At 49.0% G+C, this 23,081-nt stretch overlaps 1 protein-coding gene across 47 annotated transcripts in view; it reads right to left on the reverse strand.

The window, feature by feature from the left end:
* Window positions 1–447: 447 nt before the first annotated feature.
* The window catches only part of TMEM164 (transmembrane protein 164), a 179,763-nt gene continuing 157,129 nt past the window's right edge, over window positions 448–23,081 (reverse strand). For 41 of the 47 annotated variants that reach the window (XR_015158443.1, XM_086386608.1, XM_086386598.1 and 38 more), the window contains 2 exons: window positions 6,775–6,875; window positions 448–5,089 (listed from right to left, as the gene is read on the reverse strand). Coding sequence is in view for 41 of the 47 variants with exons in the window: in XM_086386608.1 (XP_086242734.1) it covers window positions 4,883–5,089; window positions 6,775–6,875 (308 nt within the window). In the remaining 6 variants the exon portion in view is untranslated. Of the gene's footprint in view, window positions 5,090–6,774; window positions 6,876–23,081 lie in introns of those variants that run through there. The other 6 variants (XR_015158445.1, XR_015158446.1, XR_015158441.1 and 3 more) reach the window with 2 other exon arrangements.

Genomic DNA, 23,081 nt, shown 5'->3' on the forward strand with positions numbered 1-23,081 from the left:
AGGTCCAACTGTTCCCCAGGAGCAGATTACCTCCACATGGCACGGTCTGACTTGTGTCAGCCTTGGCCCTGTGCTGAACAGAGCTGGCCCCCAAGAAACTTGGGATGAGGGAGCCTGATCGCATCTGGTTTTAGAGCTGCCTCCTGTAGTTCAGTCCTCTAGCGCACGTGGGGTCCCTTGAGGCCAGGGTCCCTCGAGGCCAGCAGATATCCCCAGCCAACAAGCCCTGTGAAGAGCATAAGGCCTGTTGGGTCTCAGCAGGCAGTGGGGGGGCTTCAAGGCCATATGACTGGAGCCATGTGACTCTGGGGGCAGAGCTGTGCTGAGCAAGCCCACTGCCCCATGGTGGTCCTCCACAGCCTGGATGGCCAATGGCCCCTTCTGTCTACTTTTCAAAGCAGGAGCCCTTCCTTCTGAGAGGCTTCTGGGAAGCAAGGCCAAGACTCATAGGTTCTCACAAATCTTTTAATAACAGTAAATGAAGGAAACATTTAACAGTAAGTGCCATGGTGAGGGTTCCTTTTCATTCAGGGATCAACAACAGAAACACCTCAATCTAACATTCAGAGTGCGAAGTACACAAATTAATTAATAATCATTTATTTCCAAAGGTGACTGCAGAAACCATTTTGGTACAATCAAAAGGGTTTTACAAAACAGAGAAAACATTACAAAATGTCCCAAGAGGTGAGCAAACTGGCGGGGGCACAGAGCACCCAAGAAGCGGCCTGGCGAAAGTACTCATCTACTCATCTTGCAGCTGGTTAGGGGACTCACAAAAACTGGTTCTCCAAGGGAGTCACTGTGGGGGCAAGCGCCAGGGAGGGGGTCTGCCCAGGACACAGCAATCTCCCCTTGAGAATGAGGAAGGGCCGTGGTGGGGGTGGGGGCGGCAACAGAGGCAGCGCCAATTTCCTGGCAGAAAGAATTACAAGTTGAACTATCTTATTCTGTCTACCACAATAACACCAACAGAAATGAAGAATTCTTCCAAATGTAATACAAAGCTGACACCAAAGGAAAGCAGGTTTCCAAAACAATAGTTTGGCTTGAAATGACTTTTCTGTTTTGTGTTTTTCTTGCCATGAGTAGCTAACCAGTGTAGAAAATGTCACGAGAGCAACAATAAGCGACTAGGTTTTCCTGAGCACAAGGGACTCACTGTATGCACAGAAGAGGAAGGCTCATTCCCACTTACAGACCCTCCCCACCCTCAGAGGGCAGGGCAGCCTGTGCAGTGAGGACGCCCCTCCTCATAGTCCGGGGCTTTGCTCCCGATGCCCTCCCTGAGGCCTGCTCCCCATTTACCAAAACCAGCACTGGCATCCTGTCTTACAGTGGCCACACCGGCCCTTCTTCTCCCCTTGCCCACCTCCCTATCTCCCCTTCAGATGACCAACATCTACAAATCCAAGGAATTCTTTTTGGGCAAGGTATGTGTGTGGGGGGGTGAACGGTCTTCCACTAGCCCCCCCAACACCAGTGTTGTGCTGACAACCTGCTTTCTGTGTGCAGCTGTGTCTGCCCCACAAAACAGTGCGCTGAAGTACCAACAACCACAAACTGCAAAACCCTGAGGGAGGCTGCAGTCGAAGGGATGATCTGAGAGCTGGGCTTGAGGTACCAGATGGGAAAGAGCCCCGAATTCCCCACCCCCACATCATGGCCACCCTGCCCACAGCTTCCGAGAATGCTGAGAAGTCAGTCCCGAGAGAGAGAGGAGGCTGAGTGGGGGAAACTGAGTCTATAACTTCCTCACAAGCTGACAGAGGAACACATCACTGGGCCTCCAGAAAGAAGATAGACCAAATCATCTTTGGTGTGCAAAACCAAATAGAAGGGATGGAGGGTGGGGTGGGGACTACAAGCAGGTGGGACCAGCTCTCTGTTATGTGGAGCTGATGCCGTAAGTTGGCCAGCTGAACAGACTGTTCTCATTGGCCCAGATCCTCAGCTGAGGCTACCTAGGGGCTGGAGGGAATACTCATTTTCCCTTGCTAGGGCTGTTGTAAAAGAAAGTGTCCACTTCTACAAACACCCTCCCAGACACACATGGAGCTCCCACACACTGGCAAATGGCATATGGAAACTTGGCCAGGCTGGCTGGGGAAGCTCCTTGGCACTGACAGCAGGGCCCCAGGGAGGCGCAGGAAAGCCTGGCCCCATGGTGGTGGGGGCCACCCTCCAAGGCAGGCCACTGAGGGTCGGGCCAGGTCACCTCTCCACGTCGGCCTGGCCCAAGGGAAGAGTCAGGTACAGCCCAGTTCAGATGCCTGCTGCTCCCCAGCACCTCACAGGCCGTGGCTCCCTGTGGACCCAGTGGACAGGGCTTGCTCTCTGTCCCCTCCCCTCCGTGTTTCCGAGCCCACCTGGCCCCCAGAAGCAGTGCACCCCCCTTCCCCGGACAGGTGCACCTGCTGCCGGCCTGGCCAAGCCAGGCACATGGCTTACGCTTTCTTCTTTCCTGCCAAGCAGCAGCGAAGTGCCAGCCAGCCAGGGGCAATGAGCCACAGCCAGGGCAAAGACGAGCTTTCAGAGGCAGGCCAATGTGAGGAAAGCATGAGCTGACTGGCACCCTGCACCAGGCCCGAGACAGGGAGGAAGAGAGCGCTCTGCCACTGTGCCCTTGGTGGCACAGCGTCTGTGCCACCCAGGCTGCTGGCCCCCAGCTGAGGCAGAGATTCCAGCATGGCACAGGACAGACCTCCAGGGGCTCCTCCTATGACCTCACTCTAACCTTTTATTTTGTAAATAGGCCAAGGGAGCACCGAGGCCTGGCCTCCTTGGCCACGCCCATGCACAGCCAGTAGGCGGGGTGAAACCAGCCACTCAAGAGGTACCTCTTCTGGTGGCAACCCAGAGCATACCGCCCTCCTGCAACCCCACACCCTGGGAACTGATGGCATCAATGCCAGCGTCCCTCTGCAAAGAGATGGGCCCTTCCATGGACACTTCCCTGGGCCTCACCCTGCTGGAAGAGACTCTCTTCCATTCTGCTGCCTCCAGTAAGTCCACTTGCTAAAATAATGACTAGTGAGTCACTGAACGGAGAAGGCAATGGCACCCCACTCCAGTACTCTTGCCTGGAAAATCCCATGGATGGAGGAGCCTGGTAGGCTGCAGTCCATGGGGTTGCTAAGGGTCAGACACGACTGAGCGACTTCACTTTCACTTTTCACTTTCATGCATTGGAGAAGGAAATGGCAACCCACTCCAGTGTTCTTGCCTGGAGAATCCCAGGGACAGGGGAGCCTGGTGGGCTTCGATCTATGGGGTTGCACAGAGTCAGACACGACTGAAGCGACTTAGCAGCAGCAGCAGCAGCAGCAGCAGCAGCAGAGTCACTGAAACTCAATCTAGGTCTAAAACAGTAACACCTGGAATACTGAAGGAGCCCAGGGCAAGTGGGTTGCCTAGACTGGGAGACAGGGTTGGGGAGGAGGCAATCAGAGAAGGTCACAGAACTAGCTTTTCTGTTATTAAGTAATCTCTTCTTAGTAAGTGCCGACAAAGAGTCAGCAAATGCTACCACCTCCCTTCTTGAGGTCCACGTATGACTGCGGCTATCCTGCAGCCAAAGGTCTTCCTTTCTGAGCACTTGAACCTCCAACCAAGGGGACCTGATTTTTTGGTACCTGCCTTTCAATCTAGACATGTGCTGTAGGGGTGGGGAGCCTCACACAATTCAGCTCTGATGCTGGCTGCAGTGATGACATCTAGTCCTAGGAAAGCCATGCTGCGGGACCTGTATCCTCCCAAACCTAGGATGCTCATATATCCTGTAAAACCACGAAATGGACAGACAGGTGTCCTCCAGAGACAGGTCCTAATGCAAGGATTCTCTGAAGTCAAACATCCCAAAACAAATAAAGAAACAAAACCCCAAAAGCCAAAAAAGCCCAACTCTAGCTCATCTTTCCCTGAAGCTGCCTTTAAAGAGAGAGAGAGCATTTAAGAGGCACTCAAAATTAAAATGTCATCTGTTATCAACATTAAAAGTAAGCCTATGATTCAAATCACAGTTTTCTCAAGTTGCCACTTCTGTTGATTAATGTCTACGCTCACTTCTGACACAGATATGGGTCAGTTCTCAGCTCTCAAGTAGAATCTCCCCAAGGTCCCAAACTAGTATTAGCTGTGGATATTTTGACCTAGTTCCCTTTGGATTTGCTGTTGGAACAGCACTCATGGGCCTCAGTGGAATCTAGCCCCTCAGATGGTAGCACCCCTAAACCCCTCCTCTGGCAGTATCTGGAGGGAGTGACTGGTTGGCTGCTTGCTTTGAGTCATGGGACACCAGTGGGAAGAATCTGGCCAGTTCTATTTTGGCCATGAGCTGGGAAACCCCTTGGCTCTTGGCTTGCCGCTGGTGTAGAAACAAGGCCTCAGTCCCCTTATGGCGGGGGCTGTGCTGGAGACAAAAGGGGACTCCAGCGCAAGCCTGGAGATCCCTGGCAGTGGAGAAATCAAACACAACCGCATCTCATCACTTTGATACCAAAAGAACTACTGCTTGTTGTTCCCTTTCTCCTCAACCAGCTGTTGTTAAAGCACCAACAAGCAGAGTGAAAGCCACTGACTACTGTCTCACCACATAAGGCCACAAGGAACAGGGAGAGAGAGCCCTCAGCACTACACCCCAGGCTCCAGGAGCCATCCTGGGGGAAGAGGTGGGGAAGGAAACATGTTGGAAGAAAGGGGCAGAGAAGAGGGAAAAAGAAATACACTGAACGAGCTACTGCCCTCTCCCATGATTTCACCAAGAACTGGGTGTCCTCCAAGTCAAGTCAGGACTTGTTTCCTCAAGGGGAGAAAAAAACAAAACAAAACCCCAAACCAAACCAAACAAACAAACAAACAAACAAAAAAAACACAAGCACCTTCAGTCTATTTTCTTGGCTGGAAGCCGGAGCAAATCCAGCAGATATTTACACAAGGGCCCAGCCATGTATGAGAACAGGATGACCAGCTTCCCGTGGGTCATGGTCATGAGAGTCTGGTGTCCCGAGGCCCAGATGCGGTACCAGGGGCCGTAGAATGGGTCTGAGATGGCCGGACACAGCATGTTGTTCAAATTCACTTCGGTGACCTGCAGGGACAAGGGAGGTAGAGTGAGCGTTCACCATCCTGAGGCTTTCTCTGGCTTCTGCCAGTTCAGCCGTGTCTACCTAAGGGGGACTAGACAAGGAGGGATTGACAAATCCCCACCTGTTCATAGTGGGATCTTTCTTCCCTAAGTTTGGGTCATGGCTAGAGCCCTTTGGAGGTGATGGAGGAGGCCATCCAGGGGAAAAGCTGGTCTTGCCTTTGGGTTGGGCCCAGAGTCCGTTGACGTTCCTAAGTATTTACTATGTGCCTAGACCCAGACAGGTATTGTGGGATAAGAGAGCCATCAACTACATGGTCCCTGCCTCTGCATAACTAGGAACCAATCAAATTGGGATGATCGGTCTACCACAGCTGACCTCAAACCATACGGTGCTCACTGGCTTTTGTCCACCATAAGATCTGAGGTGTGTACAGAACGGGGGCGGCAGAGTCCTCAGATAAGATCTGATGAGGGAAGTCATACCATTTTGAATGAACTCATGAAGAATGGATGGAAGTAATGATGAGGAATGGAGTGAACAAAGCCTTCCATGTAGGAGGCATAGCCTGAGTGAGGTCTGGAGGTGAGACTGAGCATGGTATGTGTGGTGACATGGAGACACTGACTCCTGTGGAATCGAGGAGTCACAGTGGAGACAGGTGTGAAGGTAAGGGCGTGATGGTCATACTGCTTCCTTCTGAGAGCACAGGAAGTAACCGTGCTACTGGCAAGGAGCTCAAACTACCCCCAGGCCAACCGGAACAGAGCGACACACCAGGGTGGGGAAGAGAAGATGACTGCTTCGACCAAGGCACTGGTGACATCGGTTGCGTGCCCTAGTCCAGCCAGGCCCCGCAAGGCTCCACACGGCCAACGGTACATTTAATGCTGCTCGCACACAAAACCGGATATGCCACTCCTGCCCCGAGGACGGCCACGACAGCTGCCTTCCAAAGTCCTTCAAGCCCATTCTCCTTAAAAACAAGTCTTCACCACCTCTCAAGAGAGGTGGAGGGTTTGTGCCCATTTCACAGATGGGTGGAGAACACGCTGCCCTGAAGGATAACGTGACTCACCCAGAGCAGTGGCAGAACCAGAACATGAACTTGGGTCTCCCTACCCAAGCCCCAGCCTACTGCTACTCACTTTGCCACCAATAGATACACCACCCGGGCACCGAGCAATCCTGGGCTCTGGATAACTCAACTACTGAGTCCAGCTATCAGCCACACTCCAGGTAGGTCTGAACATCCCAGAAGGCTACGGGGGTCAGCCGACACCACACTTCCACTGGCCACGCAGCTTTGGGCCTGATGGTAGGCCTAGAATGGACCCAAGGTCAGAAGCCTCCCCCAAGGCCAGGGTCAGGGCCCTGCCTCCCACACAGGCCACAGCAAACCACTGTCCAGTGCAGCTCACTATTTCCGACCCAAGTGGCCATGAGTGAAGGGCCTCCTTGCCTCTCCAGGGATGAAAGAAAGTCATTACTGAAGGATTCAGAAAGCTCTTTGGAGAGGCCAAAGCTGTGGATTGTAAATCAGCAACCCAGACACAACAATCTGACAGTGTGGCCTTTGGCATCTTGTATTTTCAAAACAAAACGATATACCAGCGCCAACCAGGATTATCAAGATTTATGAAGAACTCCAAACAGAAGGGATAGAATGGGATAGAACCAAGCTTACCAGGCCCAGGATCTGCAAGATGCTGAAGTGGTAGAAGAACATGAGGCCAGTTGAGAGAAGGGCCCACCGGAAACTGCTGAGGGGCTCCGGGGTGTAAGCACCTGGAGAAAAGGGGACATGGTGAGACAGCAGGGGTGGGGACCCTTCTCCCTCACCCCCCGAGGGTGCAGGTGCTGAGGCCATAGCCGCCATCTGCTGTTTTACCCACTTCCGCTGCCTGCGACAGCTGCTCAATAGACAGCCCCACTGATTAGCTGGGTGACTCTTATCACCTCTTCCCAACCTCTGTTCTGCCACGTAATGCTGGGGCCATTCTAGAGAGGATTTTTTTTTAACTTCTGTTATAATAGTAACAAAGTTGGCCCTTTGTATCTACAGATTCCACATCCCCAGGTTCCACCAACTGGACTGGTCCATGGTTGGTTGATCTTGCAGGTTCCACAACTGCAGATGCAGACAGCCAAGTGTGTTACACCATTTTATGTGAGGTGCTTGAGCATCCTTGCATTTTCGTATCTGCAGGGGTCCTGGAACCAGTTCCCCTCGGATACTGAGGGACAACTGCACATGCTCACTAAAGGAAATGTCGAAAATGTTAAAAAGGTAGAAATGGGATGGAGGAAAAGAATACACCCCCAACACTCTACTAGCTGAATGCGACCACTGCTAGAATCTGGTGTGTCTCCTTTGTTCTTTTTGCCTTGAGAGTTTCTTTTCTTTCTTCTTCTGATTACTGATTGGAATTTTACTGTATACATAATTGCACAGCCTTCATTTTCACCTTTATTCTAATCAGTCCCTCATGTTTCTAAAGAGAAGCATCATTGAGGAAGTGTGGCATGGTGGCTGAGCATGCTAACTTTGATGTCACACAGATTTGGTTTCAAACCTGGATGCTACCACTTACTGCCTGCTTGACCCAGGATATGTTCTTTAAACTCCGTGTTCCTCACTTTACTTGTCTGTAAAATGGGGCTACTTCCGAGAGTAGTTGTGAGGAGTAAAGGAAAGAATATGTTAAGAGCTCTCAGTATGGAATCTGGTGCAATGAAAGTGTTCAGTATGTGTCAGGTACTGTTATTATTGCATTGTTGTTATTATCATTCAGTTCAGTTCAGTTCAGCTCAGTCGCTCAGTCATGTCCGACTCTTTGCGACCCCATGAATCGCAGCACGCCAGGCCTCCCTGTCCATCACCAACTCCCGGAGTTCACTCAGACTCACGTCCATCAAGTCAGTGATGCCATCCAGCCATCTCATCCTCTGTTGTCCCCTTCTCCTCCTGCCCCCAATCCCTCCCACCATCAGAGTCTTTTCCAATGAGTGAACTCTTCACATGAGGTGGCCAAAGTACTGGAGTTTCAGCTTTAGCATCATTCCTTCCAAAGAAATCCCAGGGCTGATCTCCTTCAGAATGGACTGGTTGGATCTCCTTGCAGTCCAAGGGACTCTCAAGAGCCTTCTCCCAACACCACAGTTCAAAAGCATCAATTCTTCGGTGCTCAGCCTTCCTCACAGTCCAACTTTCACATCCATACATGACCACAGGAAAAACCATAGCCTTGACTAGACGGACCTTTGTTGGCAAAGTAATGTCTCTGCTTTTGAATATGCTATCTAGGTTGGTCATAACTTTCCTTCCAAGGAGTAAGCGTCTTTTAATTTCATGGCTGCCGTCACCATCTGCAGTGATTTTGGAGCCCCCAAAAATAAAGTCTGACACTGTTTCCCCATCTATTTCCCATGAAGTGATGGGACCAGATGCCATGATCTTCGTTTTCTGAATGTTGAGCTTTAAGCCAACTTTTTCACTCTCCACTTTCACTTTCATCAAGAGGCTTTTTAGTTCCTCTTCACTTTCTGCCATAAGGGTGGTGTCATCTGCATATCTGAGGTTATTGATATTTCTCCCAGCAATCTTGATTCCATCCAGCTTGTGCTTCTTCCAGCCCAGCATTTCTCATGACGTACTCTGCATATAAGTTCAATAAGCAGGGTGACAATATACAGCCGTATCATCTTTCAGGATTTGAAATAGCTTAACTGGAATTCCATCACCTCCACTAGCTTTGTTCATAGTGATACTTTCTAAGGCCCACTTGACTTCACATTTCAGGATGTCTGGCTCTAGGTCAGTGATCACACCATTGTGATTATCTTGGTCATGAAGATCTTTTTTGTACAGTTCTTCTGTGTATTCCTGCCACCTCTTAAGAATGTGCCATATCCAGTTATCATGCCATATTCAATTATCATGCCATTTCCTGCTCTCCCACTGGAACAGCAAAAATTATGTATTTGTCCTCTACCATCACTCAGAACTCCCATCCCAGTAGGCTTGGGTATATGCTAGACCTTTCAGAGTAGGGAATGGCTCATAGAATGTTCTGGGTGCAGGCATCCTATAATGGGGGTGCTCCGCAATGAAAGAAACATGGAATGCTCATCTCAAGCAAGTAGGCAGCAATAGGAGGAGGAGTATTTTCCCAAGTCAGTCTTTCACAGATCCATCCACTTATTCACCAATTATTAGACACCTATTATATTCCAAGCCCTGTGCCAAGCATTGGTGATAGGAACATAAAGGAGGTGGGCTCCCTGCTGCCTCAGACTCATGATCTGGTGGAGGCGGCAGACAAGCTAGGCAACTGTGAGAAGCTGGAGTGATGACCCGGGTCTGTGCCACGTATAATGGGGGGATGGAACTCAGCTTGGCAGAGGGGGCACAGAGCTGAGTCCTACAGGACAAATGGTACTAAAAGAGGGGTCTAGGAAAGCAGACATTTCTGCTGCTGCTGCTAAGTCGCTTCAGTCGTGTCCAAGTCTGTGCAACCCCATAGACAGCAGCCCACCAGGCTCCCCCGTCCCTGGGATTCTCCAGGCAAGAACACTGGAGTGGGTTGCCATTGCCTTCTCCAATGCATGAAAGTGAAGTCACTCAGTCGTGTCCGACTCTTAGCAACCCCATGGACTGCAGCCCACCAGGCTCCTCCGTCCATGGGATTTTCCAGGCAAGAGTACTGGAGTGGGTTGCCATTGCCTTCTCCAAGACATTTCTGGGAGTGAGCCAATTCACAGAACTATGGGGAAGCACTGAGACTACAGAGGCCAGTGTGATGGGGCAGTGAGCAGGAATAGGCCTCAGAGGTTCGGAGGGTTAGGCTGCTTCCAGCTGGGCCACATAGGACCTTAGGAGCCGTGCTGAGGGCTTTGGGCTTCATTTTGTGCTGCAGGGTCATGACACTAAATGCCTGAAGCCTCAGGCAGGCAATTAACTGGGAGCACGGGAGTGACTGGGGACAATGAGCCATCAGGGATACTGGAGACCAGCCAACTGGAAAGGCCAGACCCTTTCTGAAGAGGGCAGTCCCCACTCAGCACCACCCAGTCCCTGCCCTACGGAGACCTGGGCCCAGAGCTGACTGTGTTTTCACTTTTGCATGAAAAGCTAGAAGTGGGGCACTTTCATACGGAATTTCCTGATTTTTAAATGTTGGCAAATAATTCAAAATGTTTTAAGAATGCTCAACGGACCAAACAAAACATGTCTTCTTGGACGGCTTTCAGCCCAGGGGTGGCCAGCTTCAAGCTCTGCTGCAGAGCCACAGAAAGCAGAAGAGAGTGTCTGAAGCAGGAAAGTGAGGTTGATCATACGTGTGCTTGAAAAAGACGACCCTGGCCTCGGTGTAAGGGATGGGCTAGGATAGACGGGACAACCGAGAGAGAGAGAGCTTCCGGAGCCCAAAGACGGAGCAGGGTGGATAGCTTTGAACATAACAACAGTGGCCCTGGCTTCTAGCTGGGCATCACTGGGTTGATGGTGCCACTTGCTGTGATGGAGAAGAAGAAAAGGCAGATTTTGTAGACAAGGTGGAGAAATGAGGCCAATTTTAGACATGTTCGAGTTGAGGCATCCATGAAATACCCCAGTGAAAGTGTCTCTTGGGCTGTATGCACTCTGGGAAATACAGCATGACGGGGGTGGCACTGTGGGCACTGGAGCTGGGCAGACATGGGTTCTCAAATCCTGGCTCTGGTTGCTTAGCGACCTCAGGGTCGTGGGCCAGCCGCTGTATCTCAAACTCAATTTCACTCATCTACAAAAGAGGGTGCTGTGGCCTACTTCACAGATCATTTAAGCCATGATTGGAGTGCCATATCTGGGATTTAACAAACGCTGATTATTTTCATCATGATATGAACTGCAATCTCAGTGAAAAGGATAGGATGGAGCATCCAGCCACAGGTGTCATGAGCACAGGACGGTAACTAAAGTCACAGGAGCCTAAATAGACAGAGCAAGGAAGAAGACCAGAGGCAGAACACCACCGTGGGGAGGGGGAGGAGCGGAGACAGGGCGACAGAAGCCTGCTGGGTCTTCTGGGGAAGAAGCTCAGGCTTGCTCCGTGAACAAGGTACAGGATCACTGCACACCTGAGGCAGAAAGCCCTTTGCGAGTGTCGGAGTCATCTGTCCACTTTATAGATGGACAAACTGAGGCCAAGAGACAGGCAGCACCACAGCCAATGTCAACAGCAGAGTACTGGGCTCTCAGACATGCCAAGGGACTCAATGCCCTCACTGCCGCCTCTCCAGCCCTCCACCACACCACACTGTCCCAGCTCTTTGTCTACCCATCTAGATGAGGGCCTCAGAGTTGAGGACCGAGTGGGATCCTTTCTGAGTTCCTAGCATCTAGCACAGCCCTTGGAATGCACTTACACTGGGTGCGTTTTCCTGTCTACTGAATGAGTGGGAACTCAGCCCTGTGTTTTCATCCTGGCTGTTGAGGACATGAAAGGGAAGAGGGAACCTGGAGGATCCACAGGTGCTTAGAACCCCGCTGAGCAGGTTTTCCCAGGTATCCCTTCCCTCCAGCCTCTGCTTGGCTCCCCTTGGTGGCATCTGGGCAGTAGTGACAACCCCGTGAGTGGTGGCTGGGGGGAAGGGGGGACAGGAAGGACCAGACAGGGAAGTATCCTCAGCCACGCTTCAGCAACCCTCCCCTGTCCTCCCCTAAAGGCCCTGTCCCCTGTCCCACCCTATGGTAAGGGGTGGGGGGGAGGAGCACTCAGATACTGCCAGGGGGTCACGTGTCTCAGTGCTCTTACTGCCTCTAGTTCAAACCCCGACTTGAATACCATTCATTCTGTGTTGCATCATCCATCTCTAAAGGCTGACAACCGAAGAATAGATGCTTTTGAACTGTGGTGCTGGAGAAGACTCTTGAGAGTCCCTTGGACTGCAAGGAGATCAAACCAGTCAGTCCTAAAGGAAATCAATCTTGAATATTTATTGGAAGGACTGATACTGAAACTCCAATACTTTGGCCACCCGATGGGAAGAGCCGACTCACTGGAAAAGACCCTGATGCTGGGAAAGATTGAAGGCAGAAGAAGGGGATGACTGCAGATGATGATTGGATGGCATTACTGATTCAGTGGACAGGAGTTTGAGCAAGCTCCGAAATGATGAAGAACAGGAAGCCTGGTGTGCTGCAGTCCATGGGGTCACAAAGAGTTGGACGCGACTGAATGACTGAACAAAATCCATCTCAAGTCAGACTATCAGGTCTCTGAGGGGCGGGCAGTTTCTGAATCACCACTTCACCTCCAGCACCAGATATACAGTAAGCACTCAAAAAACCATCGCTGCTGCAGAAAAGGGTGGTACAGACTTTCTGGAGCACCTATAAAGTCTAAGCCTTTTGGCTCAACAATGTTACTTTGTGGACTGCTGTCGAATACCTCCAACACCCAGCAAACAGCCTTTATTTACACAACGACGTTTACACTTGCACTATGTACTGCACTGGGACACTGGAAACAAACCAATGGGGGAGAGAAGTAAATTCTGGTGCCTCAATACTATGCAATAGTCACTGCCACTCAAATGACAACCAAACTGTATCCCTGTGCAGAAAAGTCCCCAGCTCGCGATGCCAAGTGTAAGTGACAGAACCAAACAGTATGTCAATGATGGGAAAGGTGGCTTAGTGGTTTAAAACAAAGGCCTTACGGTCAGACAGCCTTGGGTGTGAGTCCTGCCTCTGTCATGGCCTAGAGTGGTGACCGTGAGCAAATTGCACCACCCCTCTAAGCCTGTTTCCTGTAGTAACGTCTGTCTCTCGGGGCTGCTGAGTGGAGTAAGAAATATAAAAAAGTAAACACAGCAGCTAGGCTGGCACACAGATGGCAGCTGCTATTTTTATCATGGCAACCACAGCCATCCAAAATCTCATAAAAGACTGGAAGACAAGGAATCTTGTAAAGAGGTGAGCTTTTTCTATAAAGGGGGACTTTGACTGTGGTTTCCTCTGCCTTTTCACTGCTGATGGATTTTTTCACTGCAAAGGTGATCAAATATTCAATTTCTTTAAAAAAGAAGAAAAAGAGAGAGCACCGTGAGAACAGATGACCCAGTCTACACAGATACATGCAAATTGTATACAAACACACATCATTCCTTTTTTATATACCTGGATGTGGCCCCTGGGAAAATCTCAGTGAAAAACCAGTTTTCTTTTAAGGGAAAATAGAAACTTAAGCACTTTCAGAAAAATTAAACACATAAAACTTTTTTTTAAACTTTTAAGAAAAAATAAATGTGACATTTGCTGCTAGCATCTTCTATCCCAGGAGGATAGAAGCATTTCAGCTCTAAAGGTAGGGGGAAACCGAGATAATAGCTTTTTCTGAAATCGATTTCTGCCAGAAGGAAGCTTTATGAGCGCTGGGAGAGATGTCAATGTGCACCAGCAGCCATGACAGACCCCCAGAGGCCTCTCCCAAGGGTCTGTTCTCTAATCCTCTAATCCCAGATGGGAAGGCCTTACACCAAGGAGATGAGACAGGGCAAGGCGGCATCCTATTCACCAATCTTCTTCCCACTGCATTCAACTCATTCACTTTTACATGTTATCCATTCATTCAACATGGACTGGGTACATGTTGGGCAGACTCCATGCTAGGCAGTGGGGATACGGAGGCACAGGTAGGCCTATGAGCAATGAGACAGCATGATAAGTTGTGCCTTGTGTGTGCATGCTCAGTCATGTCTGACTCTTTGCAGCCCCAGGCTCCTCTGTCCATGGAATTTTGCAGGCAAGAATACCGGAGTGGGTTGCATTTCCTCCTCCAAGGGATCTTCCCAACCTAGGGATCGAACCTGCATCTCTTGCATCAACAGGTGAGTTCTTTTTACCACTAGTGCCACCTGGCAAGCCCAATAAGGTCAGCACCACTAAGTAATGGGCACCCTGAGGTAAAGGAGCTGGAGAAGATAACAGTTGGGGTGAGTTTTGAAGAACAAGGAGGAGATGAGGACAGGAGCTTAAATGAAGGAAAGAACATTCCAGGCAGCGAGTACAACCTGGGAAAAGGTGTGGAGACATGGAACAGCATGCTGTTTGCATGGAATCCCAAGCAGGTCTGTGTTGCTGGAGCATCAAGTGGGAGGGGGACATGTGCCAAGAAATGAAACTGGAGAGACAGGCAAGAGGGCTCAGGTCATGAAGAGCCTTGTCTGCTGTGCCCAGGAACTTGGCCTTTATCCTTTACACAAGAAGAAGCCACTGAGAGGTTTGAAACAGGCAAATGCAAGCTCAGATTTCGGTTTCAGCTAGCTTGACTGCTCTGGCAGCAGTGTGGATGATGGGCAGGAGAAGGATAAGACTGAAGACCAGGTTGGGTGCCACTGCAGAGACGGATGACTTGGCGATTTGTTGGACATGGAGGAGGTTTCTAGGGTGACCCTCTAGGTCAATGAGTTCAACAACAGAGGAATCGATTTAGGGGAGAGGAGAGCTCAGGCTGGGGGCATGCTGACACTGAATGCCTACAGGGTACCCCAGGTCTAGAGCTCAGGAGAGGGAGATGGCCTGCAAACAGAGCTTGGGGTATGGGTAAGATCAACAAGGAAGAGTACACAGAATGAGATTAAAGCACCAGGACAGAGCCTGAAGAACACCAATACACAGAAGATGGTCTTCTGTCAGGAGAAAGAAGATCCATGAGAAGACAGGACTGAAGACAAGATTAAAGACTGTAACAAGCCACATGTGGCAATTTCCATTTAAATGGATAAAGATGAAGTAAAATTAGAACTGATTCCTCAGTAGCACTAGTCACATTCAAGTGCTTGATAACCACACATGGTTAGTGGCTACCATACTGGACAGGGAAGAGATAGAACATTCCCATCATCACAGAAAACTGCTGGGAACACACTTCTCTACAGAGTGCAATAAATACAACTATTTCCACTGGGTTTGGCAACATGCTGATCCCTGGTGATCTTTGCTGGAGCAATTTTGGGAAAGTAGTGAGGCATGAGCTGAGTGGTAAAAGACTGAAGAAAAGGCTTCCATGTACATACGGTAAGGAAGAGAATGCCAGGAAAAGGGAACAGGATATGCAAAGTTACAGAGAAATCATTAGCCACACTCCCAGTGTCTCAATCAATTCTCTGAATGACCCTTTCACATCCTTTTGCTCTTTCATGATCTACCACTTGACACAAGGACCCTGCTTCATCTCTAGTACTGTAAAGCAGTCATTGTTTTTTTTCCTTGGGCTCATACAAGAAAGAGGGTGTGCCAAGTTGCTACAGTCGTGTCCAACTCTTTGTGACCCTGTGGACTGTAGCCCACCAGGCTCCTCTGTCCATGGGATTCTCCAGGCCAGAATAGTGGAGTGCGTTGCTATGCCCTCCTCCAGGGCATCTTCCCGACCCAGGGGTGCAACTGTAGTTTCTTCCATCTGCACTGCAGGAGTAGGAAACGTCTGTCTTTGCATTGTTGTCTCCAGACCATTGACCTTCCTTTCTCCCGAAAACCCCACAACCACCATACTGTACCAACCACCAACTACCCTTCCCTTTTCCAGCTGCCTACAGACGTACAGGTCATGGCTCTCAATATTCCTCAAGGATATTAGTACCTAGCTTAGCACCCCTCTCTCTAAAAACACTACTGCCATAGCTCTTGATCATTTCAGTATGTATCTAATAGGAACCCTCACCTCTCAGCTCCCCTCCTCAATGATTTTGTTCCCATCTCACCTCAGCCAGTCATTCTCAAGGTCATGCCTGAGATCGGATAATTATGAATACCTGTAGCCCCTCATTAAGTCAAGTATTCCCTCTCCACCCACCACTTATGTCTTTCCAGCTGACCCCCTTTGACCCGCTGGAGTCTGTGGTCCATGGGTCCTGCCATCTTTTTTGCTGTCCCTCACAGTTCCTTCTCTCCTGCATTTCCATGGCCCACCACTTGAATGATCCCTGCCCTACATCTCTGATGGCACGGCAACTCTCATTATGCCTGTACTCATCTTGAAAAATCCCCAGCCCGGCTTAGGTCAGTCCCAACCTGCTCTTCTTCCTTGCCAGTTCAATCTGGCTGGAGAAAAAACAGTGCTGGCTGTTCTCACTTGAGTTTCGTGATCACACACACCTGAAGTGCATCTTCCGTGTTGCCAGGCAATTATACTGCACTCCCCCAGCCCATTCACTCCCTCAGGTCACAATTTAATATTGTCTCCTCGCTTCAATACTTGTATCCCATCCTCACTCTCAGATGAGGACCCCGATTCCTACTTCACTGAGAAAAAAGAAATCAGACAAAAATTCCCATAAGCACTCATGATCACATCTAAGCACATATCCACATCAGTACCCAATGTGCTCTGCCTTCACCCTGTTCCCATGGATGAACTGCCCAGGATCCTGCCCAAGGCAGGCCTTCCCTTTTGTATCCCAATGCCATCCACTCTTGCCTCCTCAATATTTCCCCCAAAACTCTTTCCTCTTTCTCTTATATCGAGTTCCTCCTCTCTACTGGATTATTCCCATTAGCATATAAACTAAACACACGTAACTAACGGCTCCCATTCTAAAACAAACCCACACACACGTGACCTCACTTCGCCCCTGCACATTCCATTCCTCTGCTCATCTTTACAGCAAAACTCCTTGAGAGAATTCTCCACACCTCCCCTGATATGGTAGCCACTACCATGCATGGCTAGTCAACATTTGAGATTGGGCTAGTCTGAACTGAGTTGTGCTATTAGTGTAAAAAACACTACCAGATTTCAAAGGATGTAAAATATCCCAGTAATGATTTTACAGATTATTCAGGAAGGGTAATATTTTAGATATAGTGGGTTAAATATCAGTTACATTATTAAAATTAATTTCACCCATTTCTTTTACCTTTCTTTAGTGTGACTACAAGGAAATTTGATATCACTTATGTTGCTACCAAGCTTTTACTGGACAGCACTTGTCTATACTGCCATGTCTCCAATTCCTCTCTTGCAGGTCTCTCTCAACCTGAGGTAATCAGACTTCCGCATCTACCTCCCCATTCCCACCCACCCCACCTCCACTGCACCAAAACAGGTCCTGTCCAGGTCACAAATAACCTTTCCATTGCTAAATGCAATGGCCAATTCTCAGGCCTCATCTTAGGCACCCTCTGTGTCTTGCAACATTCTTCACTTGGCTTCTGGGATGCTGCTGTCTTAGCTCCCCCCCACTCCTGCCTTACAGCCCGCTTCCTCTCGATCTCTGTCACTGCTTCCTCCTCAGCTCCTTGACCTCTAAATGATGGAGAGAACCAGGCTGCAGAACTCAAGAGCTTTTCTATTCTCTACAGACTTTCATTCCCTGGGTTATGTCAACCAATCGCATGGCTTTAATACCTGCTGATGCCTCCAACGTTTTCATCTCAGTCTGGACCGCTGCCTTGAACTCCAGGCTCACACAGCTCACAGTCTGCTCACTATCTGCACTTGGATATCTAAGTGGGCGTCTTTCTCTTAAACCCAGCTTTTGATTTTGGCTTCTATGGTAGATCGTTACAGCACTGGTTTCCAGTATCCACACCCTTATGAATTCCTTTCCCACACTGATTTGGCCATATGGCCCATCTGGCTAAGCCAGGCAACTTGCTTTGATCAATGGGACTTCAAAAAGATGGGATCAGGGGCTTGATAAGTTCTCATGCACTGGGGCTTGCCCTCTTGGAATGCTGCCTGAGACCCCCATGTCATGAAATGCCTCGTCAATAGAGAGGCCCAGCCATTCCAACTATACCAGTTGAGTCCAGGCAGGACCAGTAAGTAGAAAAAAAAATGTTTTAGCTCAGGCAGCTATAGCAAAATACCATAAACTGGGTAGCTTAAACATTAGAAATTTCTTTCTCACAGTTCTGGAGGCTGCAGGTCTAGGATCAAGGCCCCAGTAGACTTGTTTGGTGAGAACCCACTTCTCTGTTCACAGACAGACAACTTTTGGCTGTGTTCTCACATGGCAGAAGGAGCTAGGGAACTCTATGGCTTCTTCTCATCACAGCACTAATCACAATTGTGAAAGCCCCACCCCTATGACCTCATCCAACCCTAATTATGTTCCAAAGACTCCCCCCTCCAAAATACCATCACACTGGGGGGTTAGGACTTCAACATACGAATTTCAGGGTTGGACATACATATTAAGTCCATGACAAAGAATTACTCAGTTAACTTACACAACGGTGAAAAATAATAAGTCATTGTTTTAAGCTACTAAGTGTGGGGCATACTATACAACACTAGGTCACTGAAGAGCACTCCCACCTCTCCAAAAAAGCAATAAACAAGCACAAACCCCCTTCTCCTAGCCTTCCTTATCTTCATAAATGGCAATCTATTTAAGCTACTCAAGTCAAAAACCTTAGAGTTATCTGTGAGTCCTCTCTCTCACATCCCACATCTGATCCATCAGCAAATCCTGCTGGCTCTACCTTCTGTATGTATCTGGAATCCATTGAGTTTTCTCCACCTCTACTGTTAGTGCTCAAGCCACTGGCATCTCCTTCCTCTTTTATTACAAACATTACTTACAGATCTCCCCACTTCTACTCTGTGCCCTTACAGGATAGTAAAATTTCAGCATAGCAACTAGGTGATCCCTTGAAATACGAACTCAGATCATGTCAGTCCTCTGCTCAAAATCCTCCAATGGCCTCCCATTTCCCTAAGAAGAAAATGGCAACTTCTTAATGGTCTATGAGACCCTAGACAGGATTTGTCCCTCACCTATATCAACTCTCTGACCTCCTCTCCTATTACTTTCCCCTTCCTTCATATGGCTCTAGACACACTGACCAACTTGCTATTGCTAGAATACTCTAGAAAGACTCCTGTCTCTGGGTCTTTACACTCATTATTACTTTCTCTGCTTTGTATACTCTTCCAGATATCCAGAAACCTGCAAGCCTTTGCTCCAATGTCATATTCTCAGCATGGCCGTCCTTCACGCTCCCCACCCACTCAGCAGCACTGTGCCCCTTACTTGCTTGAACTCTGCCTCTATACACTTATAACATCATCTGACTTGCTATATATTTTACTTATTGCTATTTATTTCTTTACTGTCTCCTCCCACAAAAGAATGTAAGCTCTGTGAAAGCAAGAATATGTATTCTTTTACTCGCTGCTTTATCCCCACAAGTGCCTAACACCAAGTAGGGGGTTCAACTCCTATTTGCTGAATGAGGCAAGTGGCCCAGTATCTTCAAGAACTTTATATTGTTGAGTCTCAATGGACTATCAAGTGGAGACAGAGGCATAAATAGGAGATGAGGGCCAGTTCTTTAAGAAGTCTTTTTGCAACACTGGAGAAGGAAATGGCAACCCACTCCAGTATTCTTGCCTGGAAAATCCCATGGACAGAAGAGCCTGGCAGGATACAGTCCATGGGGTCTCAAAGAGTTGGACATGACTGAGCAGCTTCCACTTTGCAACATTAGATATACTGAATTTTACAAATCACCTTGAGATCCAGTTAAAAGGTGGGCTCTGAGGCAGTCTGGGGTAGGGGCTGGAGACTCTGCATTTCTAACTGGCTCCCAGGTGCTGCTGGTCCTCAGACTATATTTTACATGGTAATGGACAGGGCTCCTCATCTGGCTGCTGATTGAAATAGGGTGAGATAAGAGGCAGGGAGACCAGTATTGAAGCTGTTGTAATAGACCAAGTCAAGGATGATCAGATCTGAACTAAATAAAACAGGAGGTGTGTTATGTACTAAGTTGCTTCAGTTGTGTCCAACTCTTTGCAATGCTATGGACTGTAGCCCGCCAGGCTCCTCTGTCCATGGATTTCCTAGGCAAGAATACTGGAGTGGGTTGCCATTTCCTTCTCCAGAGGATCTTCCTGACCCAGGGATTGAATCGCCTCTCCTGTATTGGCAGGTGGGCCCTTTACCACTAGCGCCACCTGGGAAGCCCAAACTAGGAGCAGTAGGAATGAATGTGGGAAATGATCAGATCCAATTGATTGGATTGGATGGGATGACGGTGGTAAAAGGCCAACGATCAGATTTCTGGTGTGGGTGGTGGTACCACTCAGTGGGATGGGGAACATCGGAGAAGATGTAGATTTGGCGATAGGGGATAAAATGACAAGTCTAGTTCCCAACAACAATGCCATGCCACCTTTGCTGCCCTCTAAATGAGAAACCTTCATTTCTTTGCTTTTTTTTTTGGCCACACCGCATGTGGGATCTTAGTTCCCCAATCAGGGATGGAGGCCATGGTCTCTGCATTGGAAGCATGGAGTCTTAACCACTGGACCCCCAGGGAAGTCCCAGAACCTTCACTTTTAGCTTCTGCCATAGTTACCCAGAAGACAGATGATCATGGATGTGTGATTTCCCATCCTTGGCCATTGAGTACAGGCCCAAGTCAGGACTCCCACCATCTGGGCACCAGATCAAATGAATTGTACCCTCTAGACTGCTTAATATAGGGGGAGGTGGAGACTGTCCCTAGTCGGGGGTCCATGTGGAAGGTCAACTTGGTTGACCTTTTTATCCTGAGGGGTTGGAGAGCCCACTCTGGCTAGGCCTCCCCCTCAACTGCCCAGTGGGCCACTTAGCCTACGGTGAAGGCACATAAAGACCCACCTTCACCCATGAGGATCAGAAAACCAGCCCTCTGCCAGAAGCAGAGTGAGGACCCTGAGCTGACAAAGACTTCATGGGGGACCTGACCTAGAAGACAAGCACTGGAGTCCAGAGACCCAGGTCCCAGCTTCTGTTCTTCCCCAGTTGCTGTGTGGATCAAAACCCCTCTAAGCCTCAGAGCCCTGCTGGGGGAAATCAAATTTCAGGCTCTCCATACCTTACAGGAGCATGTAGGGATAGAAAAGCTAAAGGAGCACAGAGGTACTTTAGGGGAAAAGTACTATTTAAACACAAGCCCCACTATGCCTCACACACGTTCTACAGTTAGTACTGGCTGGGTCTCTAGTGAGCTTTCAGCAAGGGGAAGCCAGCTCTTGGATCATTTGATGCAATGAGGCTACACCTTCCATCTGTATCAGAATCCCCTGGAGGGCTTGTTAAAAGGCATCTTTGCTGGGTCCCACCCAGGACTTTCTGATTCAGTAGGTCTGAGATGGGGCCTAGAATCCAGAATCTGCATTCGCATTTCTAATACATTCTCTAATTAGGCTGCTAGTCCCAGGACCACAATGCAAGAGACATGGGCTTCCCCACTGTCTCAGCAGTAAAGAATCCACCTGCAAGTCTGGAGCTGCAGGAGACATGGGTTCGATCCCTGGATCGGGAAGATCCCCTGGAAGAAGGCATGGCAACACAGAATACTCCAGTATTTTTGCCTGGGAAATCCCAAGGACAGAGGAGACTGGCAGGCTGCAGTCCATGGGGTCGCAAAGAATAGGACACGACTGAGTGCCTGAACAAGAAGAAGAAGCATATCAGGTGATTCTGATGCTAAGTCTTCCAACCACTCTGCCTTAGGAGGAATTCTGGAGCTGGAAGACGTACCAAGAGGTCTAGGGAAAACTACCAGTGTGGGGGGCCATGGTCTGGCCAGATGTGAGGAGCAGTGTCTCCTGGAAGCTGATAAAATTAAGGCAGTAAATACTTGACTTAATCCACTGCTACCACAAAGCACTCCTGAGCCCCAAATACTTCCTTTTCAGCAGGGAAAGTCTCACAGTCTTCAGAAACTCACCTACCCACCCTCCTCCACAGGGCTCAACCCAGGGCCAATTTCTCAAATTCCCCACTCTTCCCTCACCCAAAACCCCCCTCAGGAGACTTCAGAATCCACCCGAATCCCTTAGCCCCTTCCCTGCCTCTCACCCCATCAGCCAAGTGGAACTGAGAAGCCAGTGAAAGAGAAATTTCCCAGCATCCTAAAGCTAGACAGACAAGCAGGGTAGTGAGCTAACCTGGGGTAAGGAAGAAACAAAGGGCACCACCTGGAACTGAGGGTGGTGTGAAAACCTGGGGACATAACAGGCCAAAGCGCTCTTGCTTTAACTGTCCTAGAAGCTAGCACGAGGCTGTATTACAACCCTCACCTTGCAAAAGATAAGTGTAAAGCTCGGATCAAACAACATGGGAGTTCTCACATCCCAGTTTCCTGCGTGTGTGTGCTCAGTCACATCCAACTATTTGAGCCCCATGGACTGTAATCCGCCAGGCTCCTCTGTCTGTGGGATTCGCCAGGCAAGAATACTGGAGTGGGTTGCCAGGCCTTCCTCCTCCAGGGAATTTTCCCAACCTATGGATCAAAACCACATCTCTTATATCTGCTGCATTGACAGGTGGGTTCTTTAGCACTAGCACCACCTGGGAAGCCCTTGGGAAGTCTGAGATGTCCCCAAAGGACATAGGATTCCCTTGGACTTCAAAATAACCTTGTCACTTTGCTTCAAGCCTGAGAGTCCACTGTTCCAAGTCTGAAACAAGAGCGCCCTCTAGTGAAACATATAGGGGTTTCCAAAGAGCCTGAAGGCAGGGCTTGCTAGCTTTCCTGTGCCTGGCTGGGTACATGAAGACACTGACGAATCCCTTCTCAGAACAGTGGTTTACACGCATAAAATAAAAGGCAGAAGGTTACCAAAGAAGTCAATGACATTTAGAGACGATTATCAACATATTTAAACAGATTTGTAATGTATCTTTACTAATGTGTTTAATAATAAAAGCTAGCAGCTACTATAATTTCAAAGTAGTGATGAGCATAAACAGCATTCCGAGCTGTCTGCCACAACTGTAACATGATAGGAAGCCATCTGCGATTGCTAGTGACAACAAAGCCACAGGTAGGACTCATCCCTACATTCATGGGCTGCGTTTCTGCTGGAGGTTTGTGAAAACAAAGGTGTGATTATTTTTCTCATCCAAGTTAATGGATCACTTAATTCCTACTTGTGGATCCCAGGTTAAGAAACCGTGCTTAGATGAAAACTGCCACAGTGAACCAACCAAAGAACCCCCACAAGG

Source organism: Bos grunniens, chromosome X, assembly GCF_055505025.1.
Source record: "Bos grunniens cultivar Pamir isolate PY7600 chromosome X, Bosgru_T2T1.0, whole genome shotgun sequence".
Taxonomy (NCBI): Eukaryota; Metazoa; Chordata; class Mammalia; order Artiodactyla; family Bovidae; genus Bos; species Bos grunniens.